At 58.0% G+C, this 24,423-nt stretch overlaps 2 protein-coding genes across 8 annotated transcripts in view; one reads left to right on the top strand and one right to left on the bottom strand.

The window, feature by feature from the left end:
• Nucleotides 1-13,307, top strand: part of MRTFA (myocardin related transcription factor A) — a 198,516-nt gene extending 185,209 nt beyond the window's left edge. For 4 of the 5 annotated variants that reach the window (XM_025458948.3, XM_049115251.1, XM_025458961.1 and 1 more), the window contains 8 exons: nucleotides 1,889-2,064; nucleotides 2,589-2,720; nucleotides 4,403-4,656; nucleotides 4,849-5,020; nucleotides 6,339-7,349; nucleotides 8,158-8,319; nucleotides 8,648-8,708; nucleotides 11,915-13,307. In XM_025458948.3, the coding sequence (XP_025314733.1) occupies nucleotides 1,889-2,064; nucleotides 2,589-2,720; nucleotides 4,403-4,656; nucleotides 4,849-5,020; nucleotides 6,339-7,349; nucleotides 8,158-8,319; nucleotides 8,648-8,708; nucleotides 11,915-12,432 (2,486 nt within the window). In that variant the 3' untranslated portion in view covers nucleotides 12,433-13,307. The remainder of the gene's footprint in view (nucleotides 1-1,888; nucleotides 2,065-2,588; nucleotides 2,721-4,402; nucleotides 4,657-4,848; nucleotides 5,021-6,338; nucleotides 7,350-8,157; nucleotides 8,320-8,647; nucleotides 8,709-11,914) is intronic. The other variant, XM_049115252.1, reaches the window with a different exon arrangement.
• A 133-nt stretch (nucleotides 13,308-13,440) lies between these two features.
• Nucleotides 13,441-24,423, bottom strand: part of SGSM3 (small G protein signaling modulator 3) — a 43,448-nt gene continuing 32,465 nt past the window's right edge. Inside the window, exons 2-21 of one of the 3 annotated variants that reach the window (XM_049115253.1) lie at nucleotides 23,087-23,206; nucleotides 22,555-22,640; nucleotides 22,023-22,089; nucleotides 19,907-20,115; nucleotides 19,702-19,809; nucleotides 18,732-18,875; nucleotides 18,278-18,473; nucleotides 17,756-17,901; nucleotides 17,266-17,490; nucleotides 16,823-16,877; nucleotides 16,462-16,589; nucleotides 16,195-16,350; nucleotides 15,968-16,022; nucleotides 15,784-15,833; nucleotides 15,512-15,664; nucleotides 15,299-15,369; nucleotides 15,144-15,192; nucleotides 14,985-15,070; nucleotides 14,348-14,470; nucleotides 13,441-14,251 (exon numbers count right to left, since the gene is read on the bottom strand). In XM_049115253.1, coding sequence (XP_048971210.1) covers nucleotides 14,200-14,251; nucleotides 14,348-14,470; nucleotides 14,985-15,070; nucleotides 15,144-15,192; nucleotides 15,299-15,369; nucleotides 15,512-15,664; nucleotides 15,784-15,833; nucleotides 15,968-16,022; nucleotides 16,195-16,350; nucleotides 16,462-16,589; nucleotides 16,823-16,877; nucleotides 17,266-17,490; nucleotides 17,756-17,901; nucleotides 18,278-18,473; nucleotides 18,732-18,875; nucleotides 19,702-19,809; nucleotides 19,907-20,115; nucleotides 22,023-22,089; nucleotides 22,555-22,640; nucleotides 23,087-23,093 — 2,166 coding nt within the window. In that variant the 5' untranslated portion in view covers nucleotides 23,094-23,206 and the 3' untranslated portion in view covers nucleotides 13,441-14,199. Of the gene's footprint in view, nucleotides 14,252-14,347; nucleotides 14,471-14,984; nucleotides 15,071-15,143; nucleotides 15,193-15,298; nucleotides 15,370-15,511; nucleotides 15,665-15,783; nucleotides 15,834-15,967; nucleotides 16,023-16,194; nucleotides 16,351-16,461; nucleotides 16,590-16,822; nucleotides 16,878-17,265; nucleotides 17,491-17,755; nucleotides 17,902-18,277; nucleotides 18,474-18,731; nucleotides 18,876-19,701; nucleotides 19,810-19,906; nucleotides 20,116-22,022; nucleotides 22,090-22,554; nucleotides 22,641-23,086; nucleotides 23,207-24,423 lie in introns of those variants that run through there. The other 2 variants (XM_049115254.1, XM_049115255.1) reach the window with 2 other exon arrangements.

Below are 24,423 nucleotides of genomic sequence, written 5' to 3' on the forward strand. Positions count from 1 at the left end.
AAATGCAGGTCTGTGGCTGAGAGGAAGGAGAGGAGGAGATGGGGGAATGGCATGGGGAGAGACTCAGGCCAGCTCTGAGGAGGAGGAGGAGAAGGAGTTGACCCTGGGTGTGGGGAGTATGGGGAGGGAGACGAGGTGGTCCTGAGCCCTGATAAAGATGGGCCTTACATAGGCTGACTTCCCACTGACTTCCCCACGGCCACTCAGCACACCACTGCCACCTCTGTGCTCACACACAGCCCCCTCCTCCAGGCCACCCTAAGTTGATCTGTAAGATTCATGTCAAGATCTGTCCTCCAAGAAGTCTTCCCTGAGCATCTCCTCAGAGTCTGTGTTTCCCTTGAGCAGAGGTGACTGGACCAAAATTAGAGGGCAGGGACCCTGTCTCTCCACATCCTGCACCTGGCCCGAACCTGGCCACAATGGGGAGAGAAGTGGACTCTGCAGGGACCCTGGCCCACCCTGGTCTTGGGCTTCTCTAGTGTGGCCAGCCACTTGCTCTAGTTGGACTGCCCTCTCGGGTGGATCCAGAGCTCCTCCATCGTGGATTCCACCGTCCTGTGCCAGGTGCCTTGTGACTGCCTTCCATGGCATGTCTCCTTGCTGGGAGGAAGAGATGCTGGGAGAAATCTAGATGTGTCCGTGGCCCGAAGTACCCAGCAGTAATCGAGCTCCATGTCTCGCATGCGCCACATGCATGGCCGCTGCCAGAACAGATGTGAGGCAGTGTATGAGCCAGCCCTGCTGGGGGACAGGAGCCAGCCCAGCCATGGGCATTACTGGCCCCATCAGCACTTCTGGCTGGCAGAGGTTCGAGCTCAGGTATGTCTTTCCCTGGCTCCAGGGGAGGAGAGAGAGCCTCAGGTCGTGGCCTTGGAGAGGAAGAGTCTGCTGAGAGGGTTCCTAGTTTGTTCTTGTTCCCTATCCGAGGTCTTCCCAGCACAGCAAATTCCCCCAAGCTCGCCCCACAGCTCACCGCTGTGCTGTGACCCCTGCCTGGGTTCCTCCTGTGAGACCAGCAGACCGGGGCCGAACCTCTTCCCCTAGCAGTGCAGGGCAGGTGGTTGTGATGTGAATTTTTTTGAAATATCCTACTTGTCTTTGCTTCCCTTTGTGTCCTGGGATTTGCATTCTAGGGCTGTGCCCCTCCTGCTCCTCCCTCCCAGCCTGGCCCCAGCAGCCCTGGGAGCGCATGTGCTCAGGCCTCCAGGGCCCTGGCCATGTGGCTGGGCAGGCCACTTGGAGCCAGGCCACTTGGAACAGGCAGGATGGATTTTCTTTGAGGGGCTGATGCTGCCAGGTCTTGGGTCTCTGGGGGTCGCAGGCCGCTAAAAGGAAAGTCACCATACTTCCAGTAATCCTGTTCACCTGTCCGAGCAGGCGCATCTTTTCCAGAGGCCCTGAGCCTGACCCTGCCTTCAGAGGGTCAAGGCAGCCCAGGGGAGGAGCCGCGTTCTTGGGCTGTTGGTCCCTTTGAGCCTTCATTGCAGGCTCCACAAGGCCTCTGGGGGAAGAGGAGAGTTTTTTGCTACCACAGGATGGACATGAAGTGCCTTTAATAGCAGAGAAACATCCAGATGAGATGGAGGAGGCTGCAGGCTGCAGGGAGGGAGTGGAACTTGAGTCTCAGTATTGGACATGGTGTAGAGTCACAGGCAAGAGGGCGCTTTGACAACGTAGTAGCTGTGCTCTTCCTGCTGTTGTCTTGGGGTCGTGATGATTTTTCCTGGAGCTCTTTTGGAGGTCAGCAGCCAGTCTTTCTCACCTCACTGGGGTGGGGATGGGGGGCAGGCACCTACTGGCACAGGTGCCTAGGCTGGGGAACACAGCACCTCTTCCCATTTGTGGGGTCTTGGAGGCAGAGTCTCACACCGGCTTTGACTTTCAGTGGGCCAGGTGAATTATCCGAAAGTAGCAGACAGCTCTTCCTTCGATGAGGACAGCAGTGATGCCTTATCCCCTGAGCAGCCTGCTAGCCATGAATCCCAGAGCTCCGTGCCATCACCCTTGGAAGCCCGAGTCAGCGAGCCACTACCCAGTGCCACCTCTGTATCCCCTACTCAGGTGAGCCCTCCCCTCTGGATGTTTTCCCACTCCCCCAGGGCACAAGACTTGCTGGAGCTACCCAGAGTGGGGTCTCATGGGCCAGGTGTGACTGGGAAGCTGGAGGATTGGAGGTAGGGGTTGCCCTAGCAGCTCCGGAGTTGGCTGCTTGAGTCCCAGTGGTGGGGAGGGTGGAGAGGTCAGCCACAGGCCCGTTTCAGCCTCACAGTGAGATCCCTGGGGCTTCCCGGCCTGTCCGCATCCACTTGGAACCAGCCACTTCTCCCGCATTGAGTTCAGTGGCTTGTTTCCTGCCCTTTGTGTCTCTGTATTCCAGTTCCCTCTGCTTGGCACCCCGGGGACTGCTCTTATCAACCCCCCTCATCTTTGCCCACCATTTGCCCCCCGACAGTGCCGGGGCTGGAGGAGGTGTCCACAGCGGCCTCTGGGGAGGGTGGGGCTGGAATGCACCTCCACCTGGTGTGTCTGCACCTCCTGGGGCAGCCAGACAGGGAGGCTGTCCTCACCCCCTCCTTCTCTCTCAGGTTGTGTCTCAACTCCCATTGGGCCCGGATTCCGGAGAAACACTTTTCCTGGCAGAGCAGCCTCCTCTGCCTCCCAGCCTCACCAATGGAACCACAGCTCCCCCGGCCAAGCCCACCCCGACACTCATTAAGGTACAGACCCCAGAGACTGCCCTCCCTCCCCTGCTGTGGGGCCCTCTGAACCCTGTGTGATTTTATTCTTGTTTTTGGTGGGGGACAGCTACAGGGAGTGGGGTGCATATCTCCTTCCTCTGCTCAGGGACCAGCAGAGGTCACTGAGGTAACGTGGGAGTTCCCTCTGTGCTCTCTGTGGACACTGGCTGTCACGCTCGCAGCCGCCACTTACGGAGCGCCATGAGCCAGGGTCTGGACTGGGTCTTCCTGGCTCTTCTTCCACCATCCCCCCTGAAAGCACAGCCAGCATAGCCCCCGGTCCACCGTCCCCCCTGAAAGCACACCCAGCACAGCCCCTGGTCCACTGACACTCCTTGAGGCCATGGTAGCCTGTTCCATGAGTGATGAAACAGAAGTGAAGTGATGGGCCCAAGGTCACCCAGGGGCCACCTTGGGTATTTTCTTTTTTTAAGGTTGTAAGTAATCTCTACACCCAACATGGAGCTTGAACTTACAACTCCAAGACCAAGGCTGAGCCAGCCAGGTGCCCCTGGGCAGGTTTTGCTCTCCTCCTGCAGGCCCTGACCTAACCTGTCTGAGCGGCAAGGCTCACCACCTGTGAGATGCCCACTGGGGACCGCCGTGTGCAGATGCTGTGTGGGGCACTGAGGCTAATTAAGTGCAGGGCCCAAGAGCCAGGGCCCTGTCCTCCCTGCCCCACAGAGCTCCTGCCACCAGGGTCTCTGGGACTCAGCTCCCGACTGCCCACTGCCGCCTCTCCTCGCCAGTGCCCCTACACCTGCTGGGCGGATTCCCTTCCTTCCTGCCCCAGCTGCTCCTCTGTCTCCTCCTGTTGTCTGACCGTCTGCCCCTGACACAGACCCTGCCCTGACTGGGACCCCGTCCTGCTGCTGCTCACAGCCTGGGAGCCCTCCAGGTTCCCCTTCCCTTGCTCTGCCTCTGGCTGCTACCTCCCCGTGGGGCTCCTCTGCCCCCAGGGTTCCCCATTTGCACCATCTCTGCGAGGCCCTGAGGCCCTGCTACTGGCAGGAAATTTCAAGTTTTGTGGCTTCCTCATCCCATGGGAGGCAGTGAGCCCCTCCTCCCGGGGTCCCAGTGCCCTTCTGTGGTCTGTTCCTGGTTGGCCACAGATATCAAAGTTTTTCCCAAAAAAATCCTTCCTCAGATCTGGTCCTGGTTAGCACAACTGGTGCTACCTTTTGACCACTACAAATTTGAAAGAATAGTGTAAATATATCCGTGTACCCTTCCTCTTTTCCGGGTAATGCCTCAGTCCTTGTGGGCTGGCTCCCCAGTCCCCCAGCGCACTAAGCTGTGGGTCTGTATGACCCGATCTTTGTAAAGTCGCTGGTGTGGAGGGTGTGAGCTCCATCATCCAGCTGTTTTAACTTTGGCGTGTTCACTCTTTACTGGAGGTCATGGTAACATCTGCATTTGGTTGATTTTCTCTCCAGGCCAGAGACTCCTTTAAGTAAGAGGGGCTGCGTACAGCCCCCCACAGCCCATGCCCCCACCCCGGCAGCCTGTGGGCAATGTTGAGGCCGCTGCTTGTAGAGGAGTGCGGTCCGTCCCCAGCGAGCAGCAGCGGGAAGCGTGGAACTGGGCAGGGTGGAGGACGGGGTTTTCTGAGGAGCCCAACACTGCCCCCTGATGGCGCCCTGTGTATCCTGTGCCCTCAGCAAAGCCAACCCAAGTCTGCCAGTGAGAAGTCGCAGCGCAGCAAGAAAGCCAAGGAGCTGAAGCCAAAGGTGAAGAAGCTCAAGTATCACCAGTACATCCCCCCGGACCAAAAGCAGGACAAGGGGGCACCTCCCATGGACTCCTCCTATGCCAAGATCCTGCAGCAGCAGCAGCTCTTCCTCCAGCTCCAGATCCTCAACCAGCAGCAGCAGCAGCACTATAACTACCAGACCATCCTGCCCGCTCCGCCAAAGTAGGAGCCTGCCTCGGCACCACCCTGCCCGTCCCCCCGCAGGCACCCTGTCCAGCCCATGCCAGGCCTGGTGTGGCTGAAGCCCAGATCTTTAAGGACCCTTTGGTCTGGATCCTCCTGCCCCACCCCCACCCCCATCTCTGCCCCGAGGGTGATACTGGCAGGGTGCTCATGTCTACCTTTTCTTTTCAGGCCATCAGGTGAGGCCCCAGGAAGCAGTGGGGCCCCCCCGATACGCAGCCTCTCGGCTCCCAGTAGCAGCTCCAGCTCGAGTGCTCCTGGGCCCAGTGGGCTGGCACGTCAGAACAGCACCTCACTGACTGGCAAGCCAGGAGCTCTGCCTGCCAACCTGGATGACATGAAGGTGGGTGGGTGCCCCTTCCCATTGGAGCACTGGGGCCACTGCCAACCTGACCTCCCATGGGGACTGGCCTAGTGTTTGGATGTAGGGAAAGCAGTGAGAGCAAGATGCACGGCTATGAAAGGCAGAGCAGAGCTCCAGACGCTGGTCTCCTCCAGCAGAGGCCCCTGGAACCTGCTCCAAGGCTGGCCTGGTCCCGCTCATCTGTGACATCTGCATCATCGTGGTCATTCCGGTGAACTCCATGGCCTTGGAGCCTGCCAGCCCCTTCATACAACTTCTCCCTTGAGCCTTTGCTGTGCAGCATGAGAAATAGGGAGTATCACCCCTGCTTAAGGATGAGCAAGTGGAGGGCAGCCCAGGTGGCTCAGCAGTTTAGCGCCGCCTTCAGCCCAGGGCGTGATCCTGGAGTCCTGGGATCGAGTCCCATGTCAGGCTCCCTGCAGGGAGCCTGTTTCTCCCTCTGCCTGTGTCTCTGCCTCTCTCTCTCTCTCATTAAAAAAAAAAAAAAAAAAAAAAAGGATGAGTAAGCGGGGGTGTTGAGGGCAGAGGGGCGAGACCTGACTGCTGGTAGAGTCAGAATCCAGACTTGGGGCTTTCCCCTTCACCTCCCCAGCTGCTTCCACTTTGTCTGTTAATGCCCCACTGAATTTGCTGCGTCTGTTGGGGAAAAGAGTGGCCCGTGCTTGGGACACAGACCCTGCTCGTGTCCTGAGGCCTTGGAGGGTGCATCATGTCTGGGGCATGGCCTGTTTCTTCTGCTTCAATCAGAGGATGGAACAGACCAAATTCTCCCTCTCCCTGGAGAGTTTGTTCTCAGAAGCAGACTGGCCCTTCCTGAGTCATGATCAGACCCCAGCAAGATGCAGCCCTTGTGTGGGTAGCTGAGCACAGGCTTCAGAGTCCATCAGACCTAGATTTAACGTCTAACTCTGCTGCTCACTAGCGGTGATCTTGAAGTTATTTTACTTTTGTGAGCTCAGTTTTCTCATCTGTGAAATCCAGTTGATTCAATTAAGTATTTAAGTAACTGAACACTAGGTACCATGCTGGGGATGGGGACAGCTGAGGGCATGTCATGCCCAGACGGGGTAAGGAGCATTTTAACCAGGTCACTTGTGTGGTGAGGATGGGAACAGGGAAGAGGCCGGGCTCAGGCACACACATCTCACCCTCCAGGGCTGTGGGGGGGTCAGGGGCTCATGGATCTGAAGCACCAGTGGGACCCAGATGGATGAAGCCTAACGTGCAGAGCTCCTCCTCCCTACCTCCCCACCTGCCCTCCTTGCCGCCCTGCCCCTGACTCTCGGCCCCCTTGCAGGTGGCTGAGCTGAAGCAGGAGCTAAAGCTGCGGTCACTGCCCGTCTCAGGCACCAAGACAGACCTGATCGAGCGTCTGCGTGCATATCAAGAACAAGTCAGCCCTGCCCCAGGAGCCCCCAAGGGCCCTGCTGCCCCCTCCATCCTGCCCAAGGCTGGTGAGGTGGTGGTCGCCTTCCCGGCTGCCCGGCTAAGCACCGGGCCTGCCCTGGTGGCAGCAGGCCTGGCCCCCGCCGAGGTGGTGGTAGCCACAGTGACCAGTAACGGGGTGGTGAAATTCGGCAGCACGGGCTCCACTCCCCCCGTGTCTCCCACCCCCTCAGAGCGTTCACTGCTCAGCACGGGCGATGAGAACTCCACGCCCGGGGACACCTTTGGTGAGATGGTGACTTCGCCACTGACCCAGCTCACCCTGCAGGCCTCGCCACTACAGATCCTTGTAAAGGAGGAGGGCCCCCGGGCCGGGTCCTGCTGCCTGAGCCCTGAGGTGCGGGCCGAGCTAGAGGGGCGCGACAAGGACCAGATGCTGCAGGAGAAGGACAAGCAAATCGAAGAGCTGACCCGCATGCTGCGCCAGAAACAGCAGCTTGTGGAGTGGCTGAGGTTGCAGCTGGAGCAAGAGAAGCGGGCCCAGCAGCCGGCCCCCGCCCCGGCCCCCGCCCCCCTTGGCACCCCAGTAAAGCAGGAGAACAGCTTCTCCAGCTGCCAGCTAAGCCGGCAGCCCCCGGGTCCTGGGCACCCCTTCAGCCCCAGCCTGGGGGCCCCTACTGCCCACCACGCGGACACTTGTCCCCTGGTGCCCCCGGCCGTGGTGGTGAAGCAGGAGGCTGTGCTGCCAGAGCCTGAGCCAGCCCCCACTCCCCAGCTGCTTCTGGGCCCACAGGGTCCTGGCCTCATCAAGGGAGTCACACCTCCCACCCTCATCACTGACTCCACAGGGACCCACCTTGTCCTCACCGTGACCAATAAGAATGCAGACAGCTCCGGCCTGGCCGGCGGGAGCCCCCAGCAGGTACCTGGGTGTCGGGGGGTGGGGGTGACAGCCCATTTACCAGGCACCCCCGTGGCTAGGCAGGTTGTGCTCGCTTCCTTTAAACCTCCACTCAGTCCTCTGAAGTGAAGGATTGTTATCCCCTTGTCACCAAGGCAAGGTACAAGACTTGGAAAGATTAGGGAGCTGCCCAGGACTCCACAGCCATGAGGGTAGAGCCATCAGGGACTGCCCGTCCCTGTAGCTGGGCAGAGGGCCCTGAGCAGCCCCCCAGTCCAGGCCAGGGCCCATGCCTGCCTCTGCTCCCTGGGGGTGGGAGAGGCCAGGGGCCACCAGGCTGAGCCCCTTCCACCCCTCAGAGAGGCCTGCTGCCCCCCCGCCAAGCCGTCCTTGGCAGCTGGCTCCCTGTTGCTGCCACACTCACAGCTTAGACCCTCCACCCAGCCTGGTCCACGGGTGAGGCTGCTTTAGGCTTTGTGTGGCCTCTGGGCCCTGCAGAGCTTGGGAGTGGAGGAGGGGACAGTGACAGGAACCAGGTGTCTCAGGATGGGAGACCAGGGCCCCTCCCTGTCCCACGTGGCTTGTACCGAACCCAGGCAGCCAGTAGCCTCATGCCTCCCCACCCTCTGCAGGGTCACAGGTTAGGCAGGGCCTCCCCTGTCCCCTGTTCCTTCTTCCCCAGTGGCTTCCATGCAAGCTTCTGAAAACCCAGTGTGGCAGCAGGTTGTCCTGGCCTGGGCGCCTCCTGCCTGCTTCCTTGGACTGTGCAGGGCCCCGGGGCTGCTTCGCTCCTCCCAACCACCAGCTCTCTCCCTGTTCTCCTGTCCAGCCCTTGTCCCAGCCTGGTTCTCCAGCCCCTGGCCCACCAGCCCAGATGGACCTAGAGCACCCATCACAGCCCCTCTTTGGGACCCCTACTCCTCTGTTGAAGAAGGAGCCGCCTGGCTATGAGGAAGCCGTGAGCCAGCAGCCCAGACAGCAGGTGAAGAAGGTAGACTGGGGCCTGGCCAGGGTGGGCGTCTGCCTCAGCTGCTGGGCCGGGTTCCTGCAGTTGTCACCGTGTCCCCCCGCCACCAAGCTGGCCGGCAGATAGGGGCAGAAGAAGACTTGCAGGGCCAGGGATGGAGGGGAGGGGGCATTATGGGCAGACTGGCCAGAGCCTGGCCTGACAGGAGCGAACTCTGGGAGCTCGTGCCCAGGCCCATGGGTTCTGCAGGTCTGACTGTCCGTTCAAGGGTGGAAGCAAGGCTGCAGGCCTCCTGTTCTAGATTTTCATCCTTTTTTTTTTTTCTTCTTCCCCTTCTGTATTTGTCCCTCAGGAGAATGGTTCCTCCAGCCAGCAGATGGATGACCTGTTTGACATTCTTATTCAGAGTGGAGGTAAAGCCAAGATTCCTGAGCTGCCTCTCCAGCCAAGCTCTTCCTTGCTCCACAGGCTGCGTTCAACCCTGGGGTGCTTTGTTCATCGGTTTCAGTCTCGTTACAGAACACCGAAGGGGCCGACAGGCCTTGTAGTTGCGATGTAGCAACACTTGAGACACACACCATCTCCAGAGGGGGCAGGGGTGCAGCCCTCCAGCAGTGGTTGCTTCACCCAGCACCCACTGCGTGGTGGGCACTGTCCTCCCAGCTTGGAGTATAGCGATGAGCAAAACAGATGTTTGCCTTTGCACAGTCTAGTGTGAGGAGATGAATAGTAGACAAGTAAGCTATACCATGTGTGAGGAGTAAGTACTACAGAAAGCTGGTAAGGGGGGCATTTGGGTTGACCTCGTTGAGCTCCCTGGGGGGCACCTGTGGGGCCAGATGTGCTGGAGTTGGGGTGTGGGCTCAGGAGTCAGAGAAGTTACAGGTCAGGGCAGATCACGAGGCCTCGTGGGTGCAGGTGGAAGGGCTGAGACTCTGGATGAAGTTGAGCGGAGGGTGGTTCCAGCTGGAAGGGCAGGAGCCGGGAGGCAGCTGTGGAGACCCAGGGGGCCTGGGCCAGCCCGCAGCAGGGGGAGAAGCTGAGCCGGGGTGTGCTTTAGAGAGCCATGGACTAGGCATGTCTGGCGAGACGACAGGAGGGCAGCAGCCCTGGTGTTACTAAAGGTTCAGCCTGAGGTGCCCAACACTGCCAGGGGGAGCCCTGAGCCGCGCTGGGGATGCCTCAGTGCAGCTGCTTGTCCCGAGACAGCCAAGCAGGGGAGTTGTTGGCATCTAGATGGCATTCGGAGCCATGAGATCGGGTGAGCAGAGAGGATGAAGTGGAAGTGTGTCCAGGGGCACGAGCAGATGACGCTCAGAGTGGGCAGAGACCATGAGGTCCTGGAGTTCAGGGCTGTCATTGGGCGGTCACGGAGTTAGCAGTGTGGTGGCCGGTGGTGACCCGGACTGGGGTGCAGGAGCCCACAAGTCTGCCGAGGGAGCAAAGAGCCAGCCACTTGCACACTGATAGAGGAGATCCCGAGTGCAGGGAAGGTGCAGGGAGGGGAGGAGGGCGCAGCGTAGGGGCTGGGGCAGCTCACTGGCGGCGGCAGCCAGGGAGGCAGAGTGTGCGGAAGATCTCCGAGTGCTGTGATGATGGCGGTAGGGGGAGGGCTGGCAACATGGTACCGGGTAAGCCAGAGCTCAGCGATGAATCTGTACACTTTAAAACGGTGAATTTTATAGACACCTGTGTGGCTCAGTCTATGGAACATACGACTTTCAATCCTGGGGTTGTGAGTTTGAATCCCAGTTAGTGTGTAGGGATCTTTTTTTTTTTTTTTTTTTTTTTTAAGATTTTAAGAAATTAAGTGATGAGTTTTGCCTCAAAAAAGAGGAGGAGTGGGCAGCCCCGGTGGCTCAGTGGTTTAGCGCTGCCTTCAGCCCAGGGTGTGATCCTGGAGTCCCAGGATCGAGTCCCACGTTGGGCTCCTCCGTGGAGCCTGCTTCTGTGTGTGTGTGTGTGTGTGTGTGTGTGTGTGTGTGTGTGTCTGTCTCAGAAATGAATAAATAAATCTTAAAAAAAAAAATAGGAGCTTAAGAGCTAATGTCTCAAGGCCACAGGTTCTAACCTTAGGGAGGCTCCGTGGACTCCAGAGTGTGCAATGGGGCCTGAGGCACATTTCTAACAAGCACAGGTGCACTGTGACGCTGCTGGGCTGGGTGGTGCTGGCAGGCAGTGGGAGAGGCTGGCCAGAGCCTGGAGAGGGGCCTGGGCCTGGGCAGTTCCTGGTGTCCAGGCAGGAACCCAAACTGGGAAAGCTCAGGCTACCTGGAAAGAGATTGTGCCAGAAGCAGAGAGGGAGCAGGCCAGGCCTTGAGCCCTTAGCAGTGAAGACGGTAGAGAAAGGGAGCTGGGGGTGTGGCCTGCCCGAACTGGCCCCAGGAGGCATTTGAATGGGGTGGGCGGGCCTGCAGCGTCCCCAGTGGTGGCAGCTGGGGAGACCGAGCTTGGTGAGATCTGGTGAGATCGCGTGTCTGGCTGGGATGGGCTGCGAGAGGGAGGGAAGACAGGCCCAAGAGGGCCAGGGAGTAAGCTGGTTGGATTCTGCATATTTTTTTATTGTGGTTAAATACACATAAAATTTGCCATTCTAATTTTTAAATGTAGAATTCGGTATTATTAAATACAGTCATTGTTGTGCAGCCATCACCACCATCTGTTCTTAGAACGTCTCCGTCTGTACTGACCCTTGTGTCCTGTTCAGGAGGCGCTCCCCACCCCCACCCCCAGCCCCAGATAACCTGTTTTATCTGTGCTCAGAATTCTCCGGCTCCCCGGGACTCTTGTCCGTGGAATCCGACAGTCCCGGTCTGTCTCCGCCCGCTTCCCTAGCACAGCACCCTCAGGGTTCATCCATGTAGCAAGTGGCAGTCTCCTTCCTTGTCACAGCCGTGTGAGCTCCCACTGCAGAGCCGGAGCACCTCGTGCTGACCGCTCACCCACGAGGGACACTCGAGCGGTTTCCACCCAGGCTGTTGTACCAAACGGTGCCATGAACACTGGCGCGCTAGCATCTGCTGGGAGCCCCTGCACATCTTCCAAGCAGCTGCACTGTGTGTGTTCACACCAGCCGTGCCCACGGGCTGGTGTCTCTCTACGTCCTCGCCAACACGTATTTCCAGTTTTAAAAAACCGAAACCACTAGCCTCCTTACTGGGTGTAAAGGAGTCTCCTTGTGGGTTTGACTTGCATTTCCCTAACGAGGACTGAGGGGAGCGGAGCATCCTCTCCTGTCCGTATGGGTCATTCGCAGATCTTTTCTTGGAGAAATGCTGGAGTCCTTTGCTCCTTTTCCCCGCTGGGTTTTGTGGCTGAGTTATGGCTCTAGTCTGGATGGGAGCCAGTAGAGTCACGGTGCGTGCTCTTCCCTCCCACCCTGTGGGTTGTCTCTGCACTTGATGGCGTCCTTTCGTGCACAACACTTTTTTTATATCAGTTAATGTATTTTTTTGGCTGTTGCCCGTGTTTCTGGTGTCACAACCAAGAAATTACCGAATCCAGTGCAGATCTCTGACCTATTTGGAGTTAACTTTTTTGTATGTGGTGTAAAGAGGGGCCGGCCTCAGGTCCTATTCAGGTCTGGTTGCTGACATCCACTCACTTTCTTGTTTGCCAGAAATCTCAGCGGATTTCAAGGAGCCACCACCCTCCGTACCAGGGAAAGAGAAGCCCTCCTCGACGGCAAGCTGCGGGTCACCGCTGGCCACGCCGTCCCCACCCTCTGCCGAGCTCCCCCAGGCTGCGCCGCCTCCCTCGGGCTCACCCGCCCTCCCTGGGCGCCTGGAGGACTTCCTGGAGAGCAGTACGGGGCTGCCCCTGCTGACCGGAGGGCACGAGGGGCCAGAGCCCCTGTCCCTCATCGACGACCTCCACAGCCAGATGCTGAGCAGCTCTGCCATCCTGGACCACCCCCCCTCACCCATGGACACCTCGGAATTGCACTTTGCCCCTGAGCCCAGCGGTGTGGGCCTGGACCTGGCTGACGGCCACCTGGACAGCATGGACTGGCTGGAGCTGTCGTCTGGCGGCCCTGTGCTCAGCCTGGCCCCGCTCAGCACCACCGCACCCAGCCTCTTCTCCACGGACTTCCTCGACGGGCATGACTTGCAGCTCCACTGGGATTCCTGCTTGTAGCTCTCGGGCTGGGGAGCTCGGGAACTCCTGGGAGGTCACGAGTCCTGACAATCACGGGCCCTGCTCTCCCCCCCGGAGGCTGGAGCAGGCCTGCCGCCCTGGCTCAGGCTCCCCGCGGAGAGGACGGGGCCTGGACAGGCCAGGGCCGTTCTATTGACCTCCTTTTGTGAGGTCAGAGGTGCAGTCTGGCTGCAGTTTGCTCAGGCAGGCGAGGCCTGGGGTGAATCTCCTTCCTGCTCTTCCCTGTGAGGGAAGAAACTAGCTGGGCCTCTACCTCCCCACTCCCCGTGATGCCAACCCCAGGGTCCCAGGCTTCCTGGGAGGGGAGCCCCTTGCCATTTTAGCGTCTTCGTGTAGTGTGACCATTTAGTGGCTGGTGGCAAACGGTTTCTGTACAGGTGTATATAGCTCTATATTCTATATCGCCATGCATATGTATACATCTATTTTGGGGGCTGGGAGACAGATGGGAGCTCCCTCCTGTCCTGTGCACAATACAGAAGGGCCTGGAGACCACCGCTCCTGGGGTTGGAGCAGCTTACCTCAGCCCCGTCACGCGTGTTTGACATGTAGACACCCTGCCACCGCCTGTGCCCCCACCTGCGTCCTGCTCCATACTAGTGCCACGAGGGCAGAGGTGCTTCCTGGCCACCCACCCCACCCACATTCCGTCCCGCTGCCTCACTGCGGCCACCGTGGCCCTGGGACAGGAGGGGTGTCAGCCCCTAAGCTACGGCCGCCTCTTGCCCAGGGGCTCAGCCTCCCTCTGGCCTGTCACTATCTTAACAGGGACTAGGGATGGAGTCACTAAACCAGTGCTGGGACAGAGGTCGGGAAGCTGTGTGGTCTTTTTAAAATAAAAACAAAAACACTGACTTTGGTTCCTTTTTCTTCAATCTGTGGAAGAGGCGGGTGGTATGGCTGGGTCCTAGGCTTTCTAGACCACTCCAGGAAGCACAGAACCTTGGACATACAGCTCTACGCCCTGGCTGGACAGAAGACTGGAGGTTCCCAAGGACACGATTTATTGACAAACCAAAGAGCCCCCTTCCTGAGCAAAAACGGACAGTACAGAGGTGGCTCTCCACCTCAAAAGAGATTTTTGGTTGGTACAAACAAATTGGGGCCTGGGGCGTCCGTGAAGACCCAGGCAGAGCGCTCCCCTAGGCACTGGGAGAAACCGGCTCAGCCCCACCTCCCGCTCCTGCCACCCACTGTCCTCTGGTGACCATCCTGGGCATTCCAGGTGGCGTCCCCGTTCACCGTGCCGTGGTGCAGGCCAGAGCTCCAGCACCTCTCCCCACTAACCCCACAGTGTGGAGTGGGCCCGGGCCACCTCAGACCCCATCCCAAAGCAGACCCAAGACTGGCCAGGACTGAGCTGTCGTCTTGCTTGAGGAAGGGGCTGCTTGGTAGCCAACAGGTGGGGGAGGCCCCGGCTTGCGGGGCCACCGGAGCAGAGCATCACCCATCAATGTCCCAGCTGAAGAGGTGGTGCTTCACGAGCATGTCCTGAACACCCTCCTTCAGTGGCTTCTTCTCCTCCTGCGCACAGGGACAGCCTCTGTCGCAGGCAGCATGGCCTGGGGTGCGGCTCGTGTATCACGTGATACAGCACTCAGGCTCCCCACAGGCCCCGCCTCAGCCACCCAGGAAGTGTCTGGGGCCACCTGCCAGCACAGACGCCTGGCCTCCCCACCCCAGGCAGCCCTCACGGGGAACGTGGGTGCAGGGCCGAGAACCAACCCCACCCACCCACCTCTCTCTTCACAGAAGTTCCCAGTCCTGGGACAGGCTGAAGGCGAAGCAGCAGAGGACGCTAGAGGGAGGAGGGGATGGGGAAGCAGTCAGTGGCTCTCAGGTCCGCTCTGCCCCCCCACCGGCCCCACCCCAGGCCACTAGGCGGGGTTCTCACCGGAGCTCACACTTGATCTGGACCCAGCCAGGGCTGCGCAGGAAGGACCAGGGATGGTACCACTTCTCCACGGTAGGCAGGCTGGAGCACAGCACCTCCAGCCACAGGTGCAAAACCTGCTCGCTGGGGACAGGCGGGGAAAGGTGGGCACCCCAGCCCCTTCCCTCCACTTGGGGATCGCCTCAGGTGACCGCCCCTTTGCTCTCAGCCATCTCTGCACAGTGGCCTGAGCTCTGCTGCTTGGCCCAGGAGCGGCGCCCGCAGCCCTGCTCTGAGCCTGGAGGCTGTCCCCTCTCCAGGTGGCGAATGCAGAAACCACACTCAGGCTGGCCCGGGTCGGCTGCACAGACGCCCAAGCTCCCTTCAGGCAGGCGCCCCCTCCCTAGCTGGCCAGGGTGGCCAGTTCCGGTGAGCCCCCCACCGGGCCTGCTGCTACAGTCTGTGCCTCCCGAAACCCGCGAGCACCTGGCCAGCCCGCAGAACGCTGGAGGAAGGCTCCTGGAAGCCGGCCTGGCTGCCTTATCTGTCCGGGTCCTGGGCCCCGAAGGCCCGCTCACAGGCACCCACAGGGCCACAGCGCAGGCTAGCACTCATCCGACTGGACGGCCGCTGGCCCACAGCAGGCAGGGATACTCACTTGAGCCCCACACAGATGAGGGACCGGAGCTTGACGTCCATCTGTGCGTGTGCAGCGTCATGGGTCACGTTCACAGACTGCACAGCCTGGGAGGGCCCGGCTGTCAGGTGGCTCCAGCTGCCGACCCGGGAGGCCTGCTCCACCCACCACCCCACTTACCCGGTAGAGCAGCTCCTCTGGGGTCAGGACTTTGCCATCTTCATCCAGCCTAAAGGAGGGACCAGAGCTGCCATGCTGCCCAGTACAGGGGGCTCAGGCTGTGGCCCCCACGGGGCTGCCAGGATGACACGGGGCAGGGGGTTGGGGCCTGTTACCTGTACGTCTTACAGAGCACCAGGCGCGAGTACACTGAGTCAAAGTCTCTCTCCACCTCCCGGCCTGCTGCCTGGGGGGTCAAGGGGAGTGTAAGGGACAACAGGGTCCAACGGAGTGCATGCTGCCTCCCCATGAGCCCCTGTGCCAGCTCTACAGGGCCAGGGGCTCAAGGAAAAGGACAGTGGGGGATGTGGGTCCAGCCATTGACTTACCTCCTCGATAAACAGCCATGGGTGGCAGGCACCCCCAAGCAGCGACGGCTTCTTCAGCCCATGCTCAAATAGGGCCTTGAGAGCTGGACAGAGGGTCCCTCGAACGAGGTCTGTGACCCCCTCTGTCACGGCGTCGTCCCCCGCGATGGAGTACTGACGGTGGGGGAGAGGGTCTGAGAGGTGCCAGCCACCCCCACAAGGGGGTGACCCAGCATGAGCCAAGGTCAGGCAGTGGCAGCTCCAGGGGCAGCTGTGCCCTGTGCACCTCTTACCTCTTTGCTCCGTTCATCCAGAACTTCTACAAACTTGGCTGGAAACCAGCCTGGAGGAGAAGCAGGGCCCTGTGAGGAGCAGATGGGGTGTCCCCACACCTCCCACCCTGTGAGGGCCGGGGGAGGGTGGCCAGGGCTCCCGGGTTCACTGCCCAGCCCACCCCTTCTCAGATGGAGGCCTCACCTCTCAGGCCGTTCAGCTCCCCGACCCAGCAGTGCTCGTCCTTCTGAGAGATGATCTGCACGGTTGGCCGGCGGAGAGCAGGAGGAAGCAAAGCTTTGGTTGCCCAGGCCCCGTGCCTGCAGCCGTGCGGCTGCACCCTTGGTTGGGCGGGTAGGACAGGAATGGGGCCCTGGCAGCCCGGGGGTGGGTGTCTGCTCTCGCCGCGAGGCTCCCCACGCCCCACTTACTGTGATGATGTCGTTCTTGCGGAAGCCCAGCTCGTCATCGTCATGTCGCTCGAAGTCCAGCAGGGCCTTGGCCCGGCGCCGGTGGCTGCGTGAGCACGCCACATAGTTCTCGTGATCCCGCTGGTGGCTCTCCATGCTGTAGTCCGGGCTCAGCTCCTGCCCGAGGGGCAGAAGGGCCTGCTGACCGGGAGGTGCCTCTCACCAGGGCCTCGGTGCCTCAGAATGAGGCTGGGGAGCCAGAGTCCCCAAGTTGAACCCACAACTCACCACACTACAGTTTTTGGGGTCTGTGCACTGGAAATGGCGTGCCACGCGCAAGATGGCTTCCCGGAGGTCAGCTACCAGTTCCGTCTGCTTGATGTTCTTGGCCTTGAGCGCTTCCAGGTCGTCCTCCCCTGGGAGCCCCAGAGAACTATGGCAGCCACAGCCCTAGGGCAGCCTTCCCCTCCAACCCCAGGGAAGCTCAGGGTCTGCACGGGACCTGAGGACGGATGCCCCCTGGTCTCTATCGGCACCCTGCCTGCCTGTTCTGGGCCGGGGGGGGGGAGGGGGGGCGGGGGTTGTGAGCTGGGACTCACTGGCAGGGAAGGAAACCCAGCCCAGCACCAGCTGCCATGGCAATTCTCACCAAAGAGCAGGGAGGTGATGCCAGACTTCCTCCGCTGGGTCCTGCGACGCACAACCTGCAGGCAGAGAGCGGGTTGGTGGCAGCCAGGCGGGGTGGCGGGCGCCCCAGCACTGGAGGAAGCTGACAGAGCTCCTGCCAGCATCTCACACCACCTCAGCTGGAATGGCCTCTGCGGCGGCTCTGAGCATCAGAAATGCAATCGGTTCAAAGCCAGGTCTGTCCTACACCCACACGGGGCAGGTCACAGCAGGGATGCACACAAGGCCAAGGCAGCAGGTCATTCCACAGCTGTGGTCTGACTGGGCCGGGCCCCAGGTGCTGGGCTAGGGAGGGGGCAGCAGAGCAAGGATGGGCGGGTGGGTTCCTGTGGCCTCTCTCACTTCAGGCTTCCACGGGAACCCCCCAGTGTGGGTGAGGCGGGGACTCCTCCCTTATGGGCCCACCTGAGAGAGGTTGGTGGTGGCGCTGGTCCCCAGGAGCTGGCCCTGGTCCGCAATGAGGTAGGCCAGGTGCTTGCGGCGCTGCGTCTCCACAGCCACGTCCGTGAGGGAGCCAGCCAGCCGCATGGCCTCCCCCAGCAGCAGCTCCGCGTCCTCAATCTGTGAAGGGATGTCTGACAGCGTGTTGAAGATAGAGGCCGAGTTCTCAGACTGGATCAGCTCCTCCTCCTGGGCCAAGCAGGAAAGGAGTAGAGGGGAGGGCACGTCACTGCCGAACGCCAGGCCTGCAGGCTGACCCCAATCACGGTCCTCGGGAACAGGTAAACTCCCTGGATGATCAAGCTCAGTACCAGGAGTCCCGGGCCCCAGGGGACCCACTGCACTGTGGGCCTCTCAGGAGGGGCCAGCAGTCACATCACACAATGTTAAGAGCTGAACCCCCACTGCAGCCCCCAGAGGAGGGGCCCCAGGTGGGCCAGGGCTCCGGCCGCACCTTGAGCCGCAGCATGCCCAGCGTGGTCTGGAACAGCACCAGGGAGCCCTCGTAGAAAAACAGGTCCCAGAGGCGCAGCAGCAGCCTGACGTGCACCACACTGGCAAAGGCCGTGAGGAACCAGTGCAGCGTGATCAGGGACAACTCTGTGGACACAGACCAGAGCCTCTGTGGCCGGAACCAGGGGCAGCCAGCATAGGACAGCCTGGAAGGGGGAGCGTTCCCCAGAGACACGTGCTGGGAAGAAGGGGGAGGGCTGCCCCCAAAGAGCAGCAAGTGGTCTTGCCTGCTCCAAGAGAAGGGAGGAGACAGGCCGTCAGGCACATCAAAGAACAAGAGTACAATAAAGACCATGCGTGCTACTGTGTTCGGGGCCTGGCTCTTGTCAGATGTTCTTTCTCCCACACAGCCAGCTGCCCCGTCCCCCACCAGCTGTGTCTGAAGGCCTCAGACCTGCGCATCTGAGCTAGAGTTGCAGGCCCCCCAGACCCCCAAGAAGATGGTGGGTGCCGACCCCCTTACCAATGTCGTGTTCCTGGAGCAACTTGTCCAAGCGAGGCAGGTACTGGACGATGAGGTGGCGCAGGACCCGTTGGTCTGTCTGGACGCCTAGCAGAGTGGTGCTGAAGTAGGAGGCAGGGAGCAGGTCCTCAATGATGGCGCACATCATCCAGAAAGCATCCTCCTCCTCCAGGAACAGCAGGAGACAGGCAGCCACCTGGCCAGGGCAAGGGAACAAAGGGCCTCTACCCAGGTCTCCATGTGAATTAGAAGAGGTACCCCCTCTGGGGGTTACATCATAGACCGCATGCTCCCCTCAGGCTGGAACCCACATATTCGGCAGCCCCAGCCCCCCATGGGGATTCCTACTCCTAGCCCTGCCACCCATCCCACGGCCCTGGATGGTCCTGTTCTCCAGTGGAGGCCTGGAGAATGCCCTTGGAGACACCCCCTGTCCCTCCTGGGCTGTGCTCACCATGCCTGTGCCCTGGCAGTAGCCGATCTCCGGGTAGAGCCAGGCCAGTGCTCGGAGGACCCTGCGCAGGCGGGGCACTCCAATGCTGCTCACATTGGCGAAGCAGGCGTTGCTGGGCATGGTGCGGAGCAGGTCCTTCTCAATCTGCCGGCAGCCCACCCACAACGAGTCCCCGTGAGATGCAGCTGCAGGCCTGGAGGCCCACACTGCGCTCCACATGGTCACACCCAAGGCAGCCCTGCGAGGGAGGCTGGGAGGCCCCTGTGTGGGACAAAGCCCAGGCAGGCTTTCCATTCAGGACTGAGGATTCTTAATGCTCCGGTCAGAGTGCACCCGCCTGCCTTCAGGATTATAGCTTGGCTAGTGTGGAGTTGGTTCTACCACATTCACCAGGGGAACTTAGAAAATAAAATTACAGATCTCTAGGCCTCAAGGCAGAACTCCAGAATTCAGACTCTCCAGAATGAGGCCTGGAAATCTGTATTTAAAATCTCCAGGGGATCCCTGGGTGGCGCAGCAGTTTAGCGCCTGCCTTTGGCCCAGGGTGCGATCCTGGAGACCCAGGATCGAATCCCATGTCGGGCTCCCGGTGCATGTAGCCTGCTTCTCCCTCTGCCTATGTCTCTGCCTCTCTCTTTCTCTGTGTGTGACTATCATAAATAAATAAAAATTAAAAAAAAAAAAAAGTAAAATCTCCAGGTGATCCTATTGCACACCCAGGTTCGGTGGTCTTTCGACAACTGTCCCTGCTGCCTACAGAAGACCCAGAAGTGCAGGCTTGTTCCAGACACATGTCTGAGTGGAAGGGCTGCCACATGGCTGCCTGCTCCCCGGGGCCACCCCTGCCAAGGAGAGACTGACAAGAGCAGGTTCCTGTGACCTCAGGCAACTCACTGCTCCCTTGCAGGCCACACACAGTTTCTGACCAGAAAGTGCTTCCGAAGGGCCCCTGGCGCCGGCCCAGTCTCACCTGTTTGGCAGCAATGGTCTCATCATTGGAGCTGTTCTTCACCATCTCTCTGTAGGACAGCTCAGAATTCTTCTTCTTCTGCAGAGCCCCGGAGAGCCGCATCCATAGCTGCGGGGGGGGGGGGGGGGGGGGCCAGCATGAGGCTTCGGTGGGACCCCTGAACCCCCCACCCCATGGGCTCTCTGCAGGTCCCTCGCAGCTTCACCTGTGGCCTCATGCTGTGTGGGATGCCAGCTAGCACTAGGGAGCGGAGCTTCTCAGAGCGGGGCAGAGAGACAGCAATCTTGTCCCAGGTGAGGTCCCCCACATCGTGATTATGGGTGAACTCCAGGTGGGCCTGCCACCGCAGCCTCTGTGGAGGGTCCTCCAACAGAGACACACCCGGAAGCCTGCTAGAAGTGGGGTTGGCACTGTCTGCCAGGAGAGAGCCAGGAGGTGCAGCGGTGAGCAGGGCCAGGCCATGGCCTTTACGTCCAGCACCCAGATCTCACCACTGAAATCCAGACCCACGTTTCCAAGAGCTTCCCAAGGCTCCATCCGCATGTCCCATAGACGCACCAATGAGCAAATGCAAGCGCTTTCATTTCTCTCCCAAACCTGCCTGGTCCCTCCCAGATCCACAGACCCACCTCCACTCTCCAGATGCTCAGGCTTGGACCTCAGAAGCCCCTCTGGCTCCTCTCCACTTACTCCCTCATTCAACCCCAAGGCAAATGGTCTTGGTGGACTCTCACTGCTCTTACCACGTCCAACTATGGCCTTTGACCAAGCCATCAACTTCCATCTGGGTCCGTACAGCCCTCTCACTCACTGGTTTCTACTCCTGCCTCCCTAAAGGCATTCACCCAGTAGTCAGAGTGCCCCTTCTCACACAAATCAGACCATGTCATTTGGCTCACTCAGACCAGAGGCCTTGCAAGGCTCTGTGACTACATCCTCTCAGCCTGGCTCCTCCATCCTCATCACCTACCGCTCTTGGTCTCTTGGCTCCAGCTATTCTTCACCTAATCCACTCCCACCTCAGGGCCTCTGAACTTACTATTCCTAGTCTCTATCCAAATGTCTCCCCTTCGAGAGGCCTTCCTTCATCACCTTGCACACAACCCACCTCCCCTCTTCTCCACAGCTCCAAATTTTTTCATAGCTCTTCTTGCCCCCATGAATAATAACAGGCATGTTATTCGTTCATTGCCTGGGAATTCCACAAGGGCCAGGGCCACCTTCAGCTTTGTTCAAAGCACTGGGGATGTGGTGGTGGAGCTCATACAACCTGCAGACAGCCACTAAAATGCTGGCATGAACACCACCAGGGCACATCAGGGCACGTAGCCTCACACAACTCCTCATCCTTACTCATCTGAGAACCACACTCTCAGCCTCAGCTTTGCAAAACTTCACCTTTAGTGAATTACATGCAATCAAATGCACAAATTTAAGTGTACACTTTGGTGAGTATCTGTAAGTAAATGTCTAAATGTCATCCCCATCAAAATAGAGAATATTTCCATTATGCTAGAGAATTCCCTGTGTTCCTCACAGGCCCAGCTTCTAACTTCCAAGTATCTGCCTGCAAACCAGAGAGCAAGGAAAACTTACATCAGAATTGGAATATGAGTGACCCGAAGACTGGTTTCAGCCCATTAAAATCTTCTAGTCCTAGTTATATCCTGGTGACAGGCTGTCCTGGGTTCTGGCAGACAGCTTTCCCGACAGCCCATTTGGAAACCAGAAGGTATATTTACAGAAGAAAACAATGGAAATGGCCTGGAAGCCCACTTACAGAAGAGTGGTTATAAAATATTGTGGATAAATCCATTATAATGGAATATTATGAAAAACATGCTTTTAAAGAGATCTTAGCTGACAGAAGAAACGCTTGTGGTAAATAATGTTAAGAGACATAAGAGCAATATAAAAATGTGTAGATATCAAAAAAAATGTGTAGCTATCATAACGTCAGTTATGAAAAGTACAGACACACATGGCCAGGAAAGAAAGAAACTGAAGTGTCAACAGTTATCTTTAGGTTGTGGGATCATGTGTTAATTTGTTTTAATCTTTATACTTTTCTGTGTTTTTCAACTTCACTACAGTAAAATCACTGCTTTTATTATCATATGAAGATCAATAAAATTAACCTAAACTTAAAAATATCAGAAGTTTCCATATACTCAGAGCTGCCTCTGAGGGTGATACTGTTGTCAGTACAGGAGGAGGTGAAACCCCAGAGCCCAGTTCATGGTGGCATGATAGACTGTCACCAGAGCTGGAGTCCTCCCCATGGACACCAGCAAGATTATGCACCAAGGGCCCATTCTTACCTTCCTTGTCCACGCGGAAACCAAACTCATCGTAGCAGAACTCTGGTTGTTCTACGGACTCTTCCTTCTAGAACCAGGATTAGGAAGAGCCAATTGTGTGGCCACCAGTTTGGGACCACAGATTCTGGAAGATGCCACCCACACAACTGCCTGCTGAAATTCCACCGGCCGTCAAGACTCAGATCAAAGGCCGCCCCTGCCTTGAAGCCTCTGTGGTCATCACTCAGCTATAGGAGCCACCACCTTCTCCATCTGACCCAGCATTTTCCTCGTTCTCTTCAGAGGTCAAAGACAGTAAGATCAAGGTATAAATAAATTTTATGCATTTCTATATCCTGACAGTATTGAGCACATGGTGCCATAATACTTTTTCTCCAACCTAATGACTGATTCCCAGAGGACGTGGAGCTAAGATGCCATCTCTGATGATGGCTTCTGAGCTGAAGTGAACACAGTAGGGTGGCTACCCACCCCCGGGAAGTCTAAAGCAGTAGGTTCCCTTTGGCGCCACAGCCTGGGCACCCAGCTATACCTGTGTGTACTTGGCCAAGATCTCCTGGGGCCACATGCTCGGGGTCAGGGCTGAGAAGGGGCCACTGGCAGAAGGTATGTGGTTTCCTAAAATCAAGGAGGATCAGGAATAGGAGATGAAGAGAATGCCGAGCATTGAGGGGGAAAATTCAAGTTGGGACATCCCCCACGCTCCCCCAGGGCACCAGCAGAAAAGGGAGGACTGCACCCTTTGAAGTGGGATGGGTGGGTGTGGGGAAAAGACCTAAAAATGAGCAAAAGAAAAAAAGCAGCATGTTACAAAACATAACCAAATTTCATCTCCTTACATCTTCCCCCACCCAAGTGTGAGGAGTTGTAGCCTAGAGGGAGGGGAGAGCATAAGAGATTGAGGGAAGCTGGAGATCTGAGCCGTGAAAAGCTGTGGTGACCCTGGGTGCCCTATAGGGCCTCCTCCTTTCTCGCACTGTTATCCTCAGAGGTCTGTCTTGCTTCCACTCCACTGGATGGGCCCTCAGGGCGAGACCCTCCTCTCCTTCTGGACAGCCTCTCACCTGACATTGTGTGGAGAGGCAGGGCAGGTCTTCTGCAAATCTACACTCAGAAGGCTTCCTGGCCTATTATCTTATAGCTGGAAGGCTCCTCAGGCTTCATCTGGTCCAGAAACATCTGCCCTGGCAGGAGAGCAGAGGGGAAAGCCATTATAATGCAGCCTCTCTCCTAGGAGTCATTTCCACCCACTACTCTGAGTGAAAAGGAAAAGTCACCCTTCAAAGAAATGCCTCCTATTCTGAACATTTCATCTGGGAGAGGATACATGAAACACTCTGAAGAAGCTACAAAACTATTAACAGCTCTGTGAGCCAAGAGGAGTGTCCACTCAGTTCCATTGGTAAAGGAGAGAATCATACACACAGGCTTCCTGGTGCCCTAGGCTCAAGCCAATGGTTCTTCAAAAGGGGGGAAAAAAACAGCCAAACCTCCATGATTAGGTTTCCCTGAGCCAGAATTTTTTTTTTTTTTTTTTATTTATGATAGTCACACAGAGAGAGAGAGAGAGGCAGAGACACAGGAAGAGGGAGAAGCAGGCTCCATGCACCGGGAGCCCGACGTGGGATTCGATCCCGGGTCTCCAGGATCACGCCCTGGGCCAAAGGCAGGTGCCAAGCCGCTGCACCACCCAGGGATCCCTGAGCCAGAATTTTTAAGGAACCATTTAGCAGAATACAACTTAGGCTTCTAAGCCAATACCTTGAATTCACCTCAACACTGACATTTTCCCCTTCACCAAACCATCCACTCGACCACTTTCTCCACTAGCCTTATGGCTAGGAAACCAGGAGGTCGCAATCTAATCTAGATCTCTCCTGTTGCTGCTGAAACTCCTGCCTCCCTTTTTTTGTCCTCTCAAAAAATGAGGACTCAACAATAAAAAAGACAAAATGACCAAGAGATCTGCATATACATTTCTCCAAAGAAGAATTAAATGGCCAAAAAGCAGGTAAAAAGATTATTCATCAGGGCACCTGGGTGGCTCAGTGGTTGAGGATCTGCCCGATGTGAGACTCCTGGGATCGAGTCTCACATCGGGCTCCCCACTGGGAGCCTGCTTCTCCCTCTGCCTGTGTCTCTGCCTCTCTGTGTGTCTCTCATGAATAAATAAATAGTCTTAAAAAAAAAAAAAAGATTATTCATTCAGGGAAATGCAAACCAAGACCTCAATGTGGTACCATTCCACACCTACTAAGATGGCTCTAATCAAAAGGATTGTAGGTGTGGACAAGGATGTAGAGAAAGTGGAACTCTTACATTGCTGGTGGTGTGTGAAATGGAACAGCTGATGTTGAGAACAGTTTGGCAATTTATCAAAAAGGTAAATGGAATTTCCATA

This window comes from Canis lupus, chromosome 10 (genome assembly GCF_003254725.2).
Source record: "Canis lupus dingo isolate Sandy chromosome 10, ASM325472v2, whole genome shotgun sequence".
Classification (NCBI taxonomy): Eukaryota; Metazoa; Chordata; class Mammalia; order Carnivora; family Canidae; genus Canis; species Canis lupus.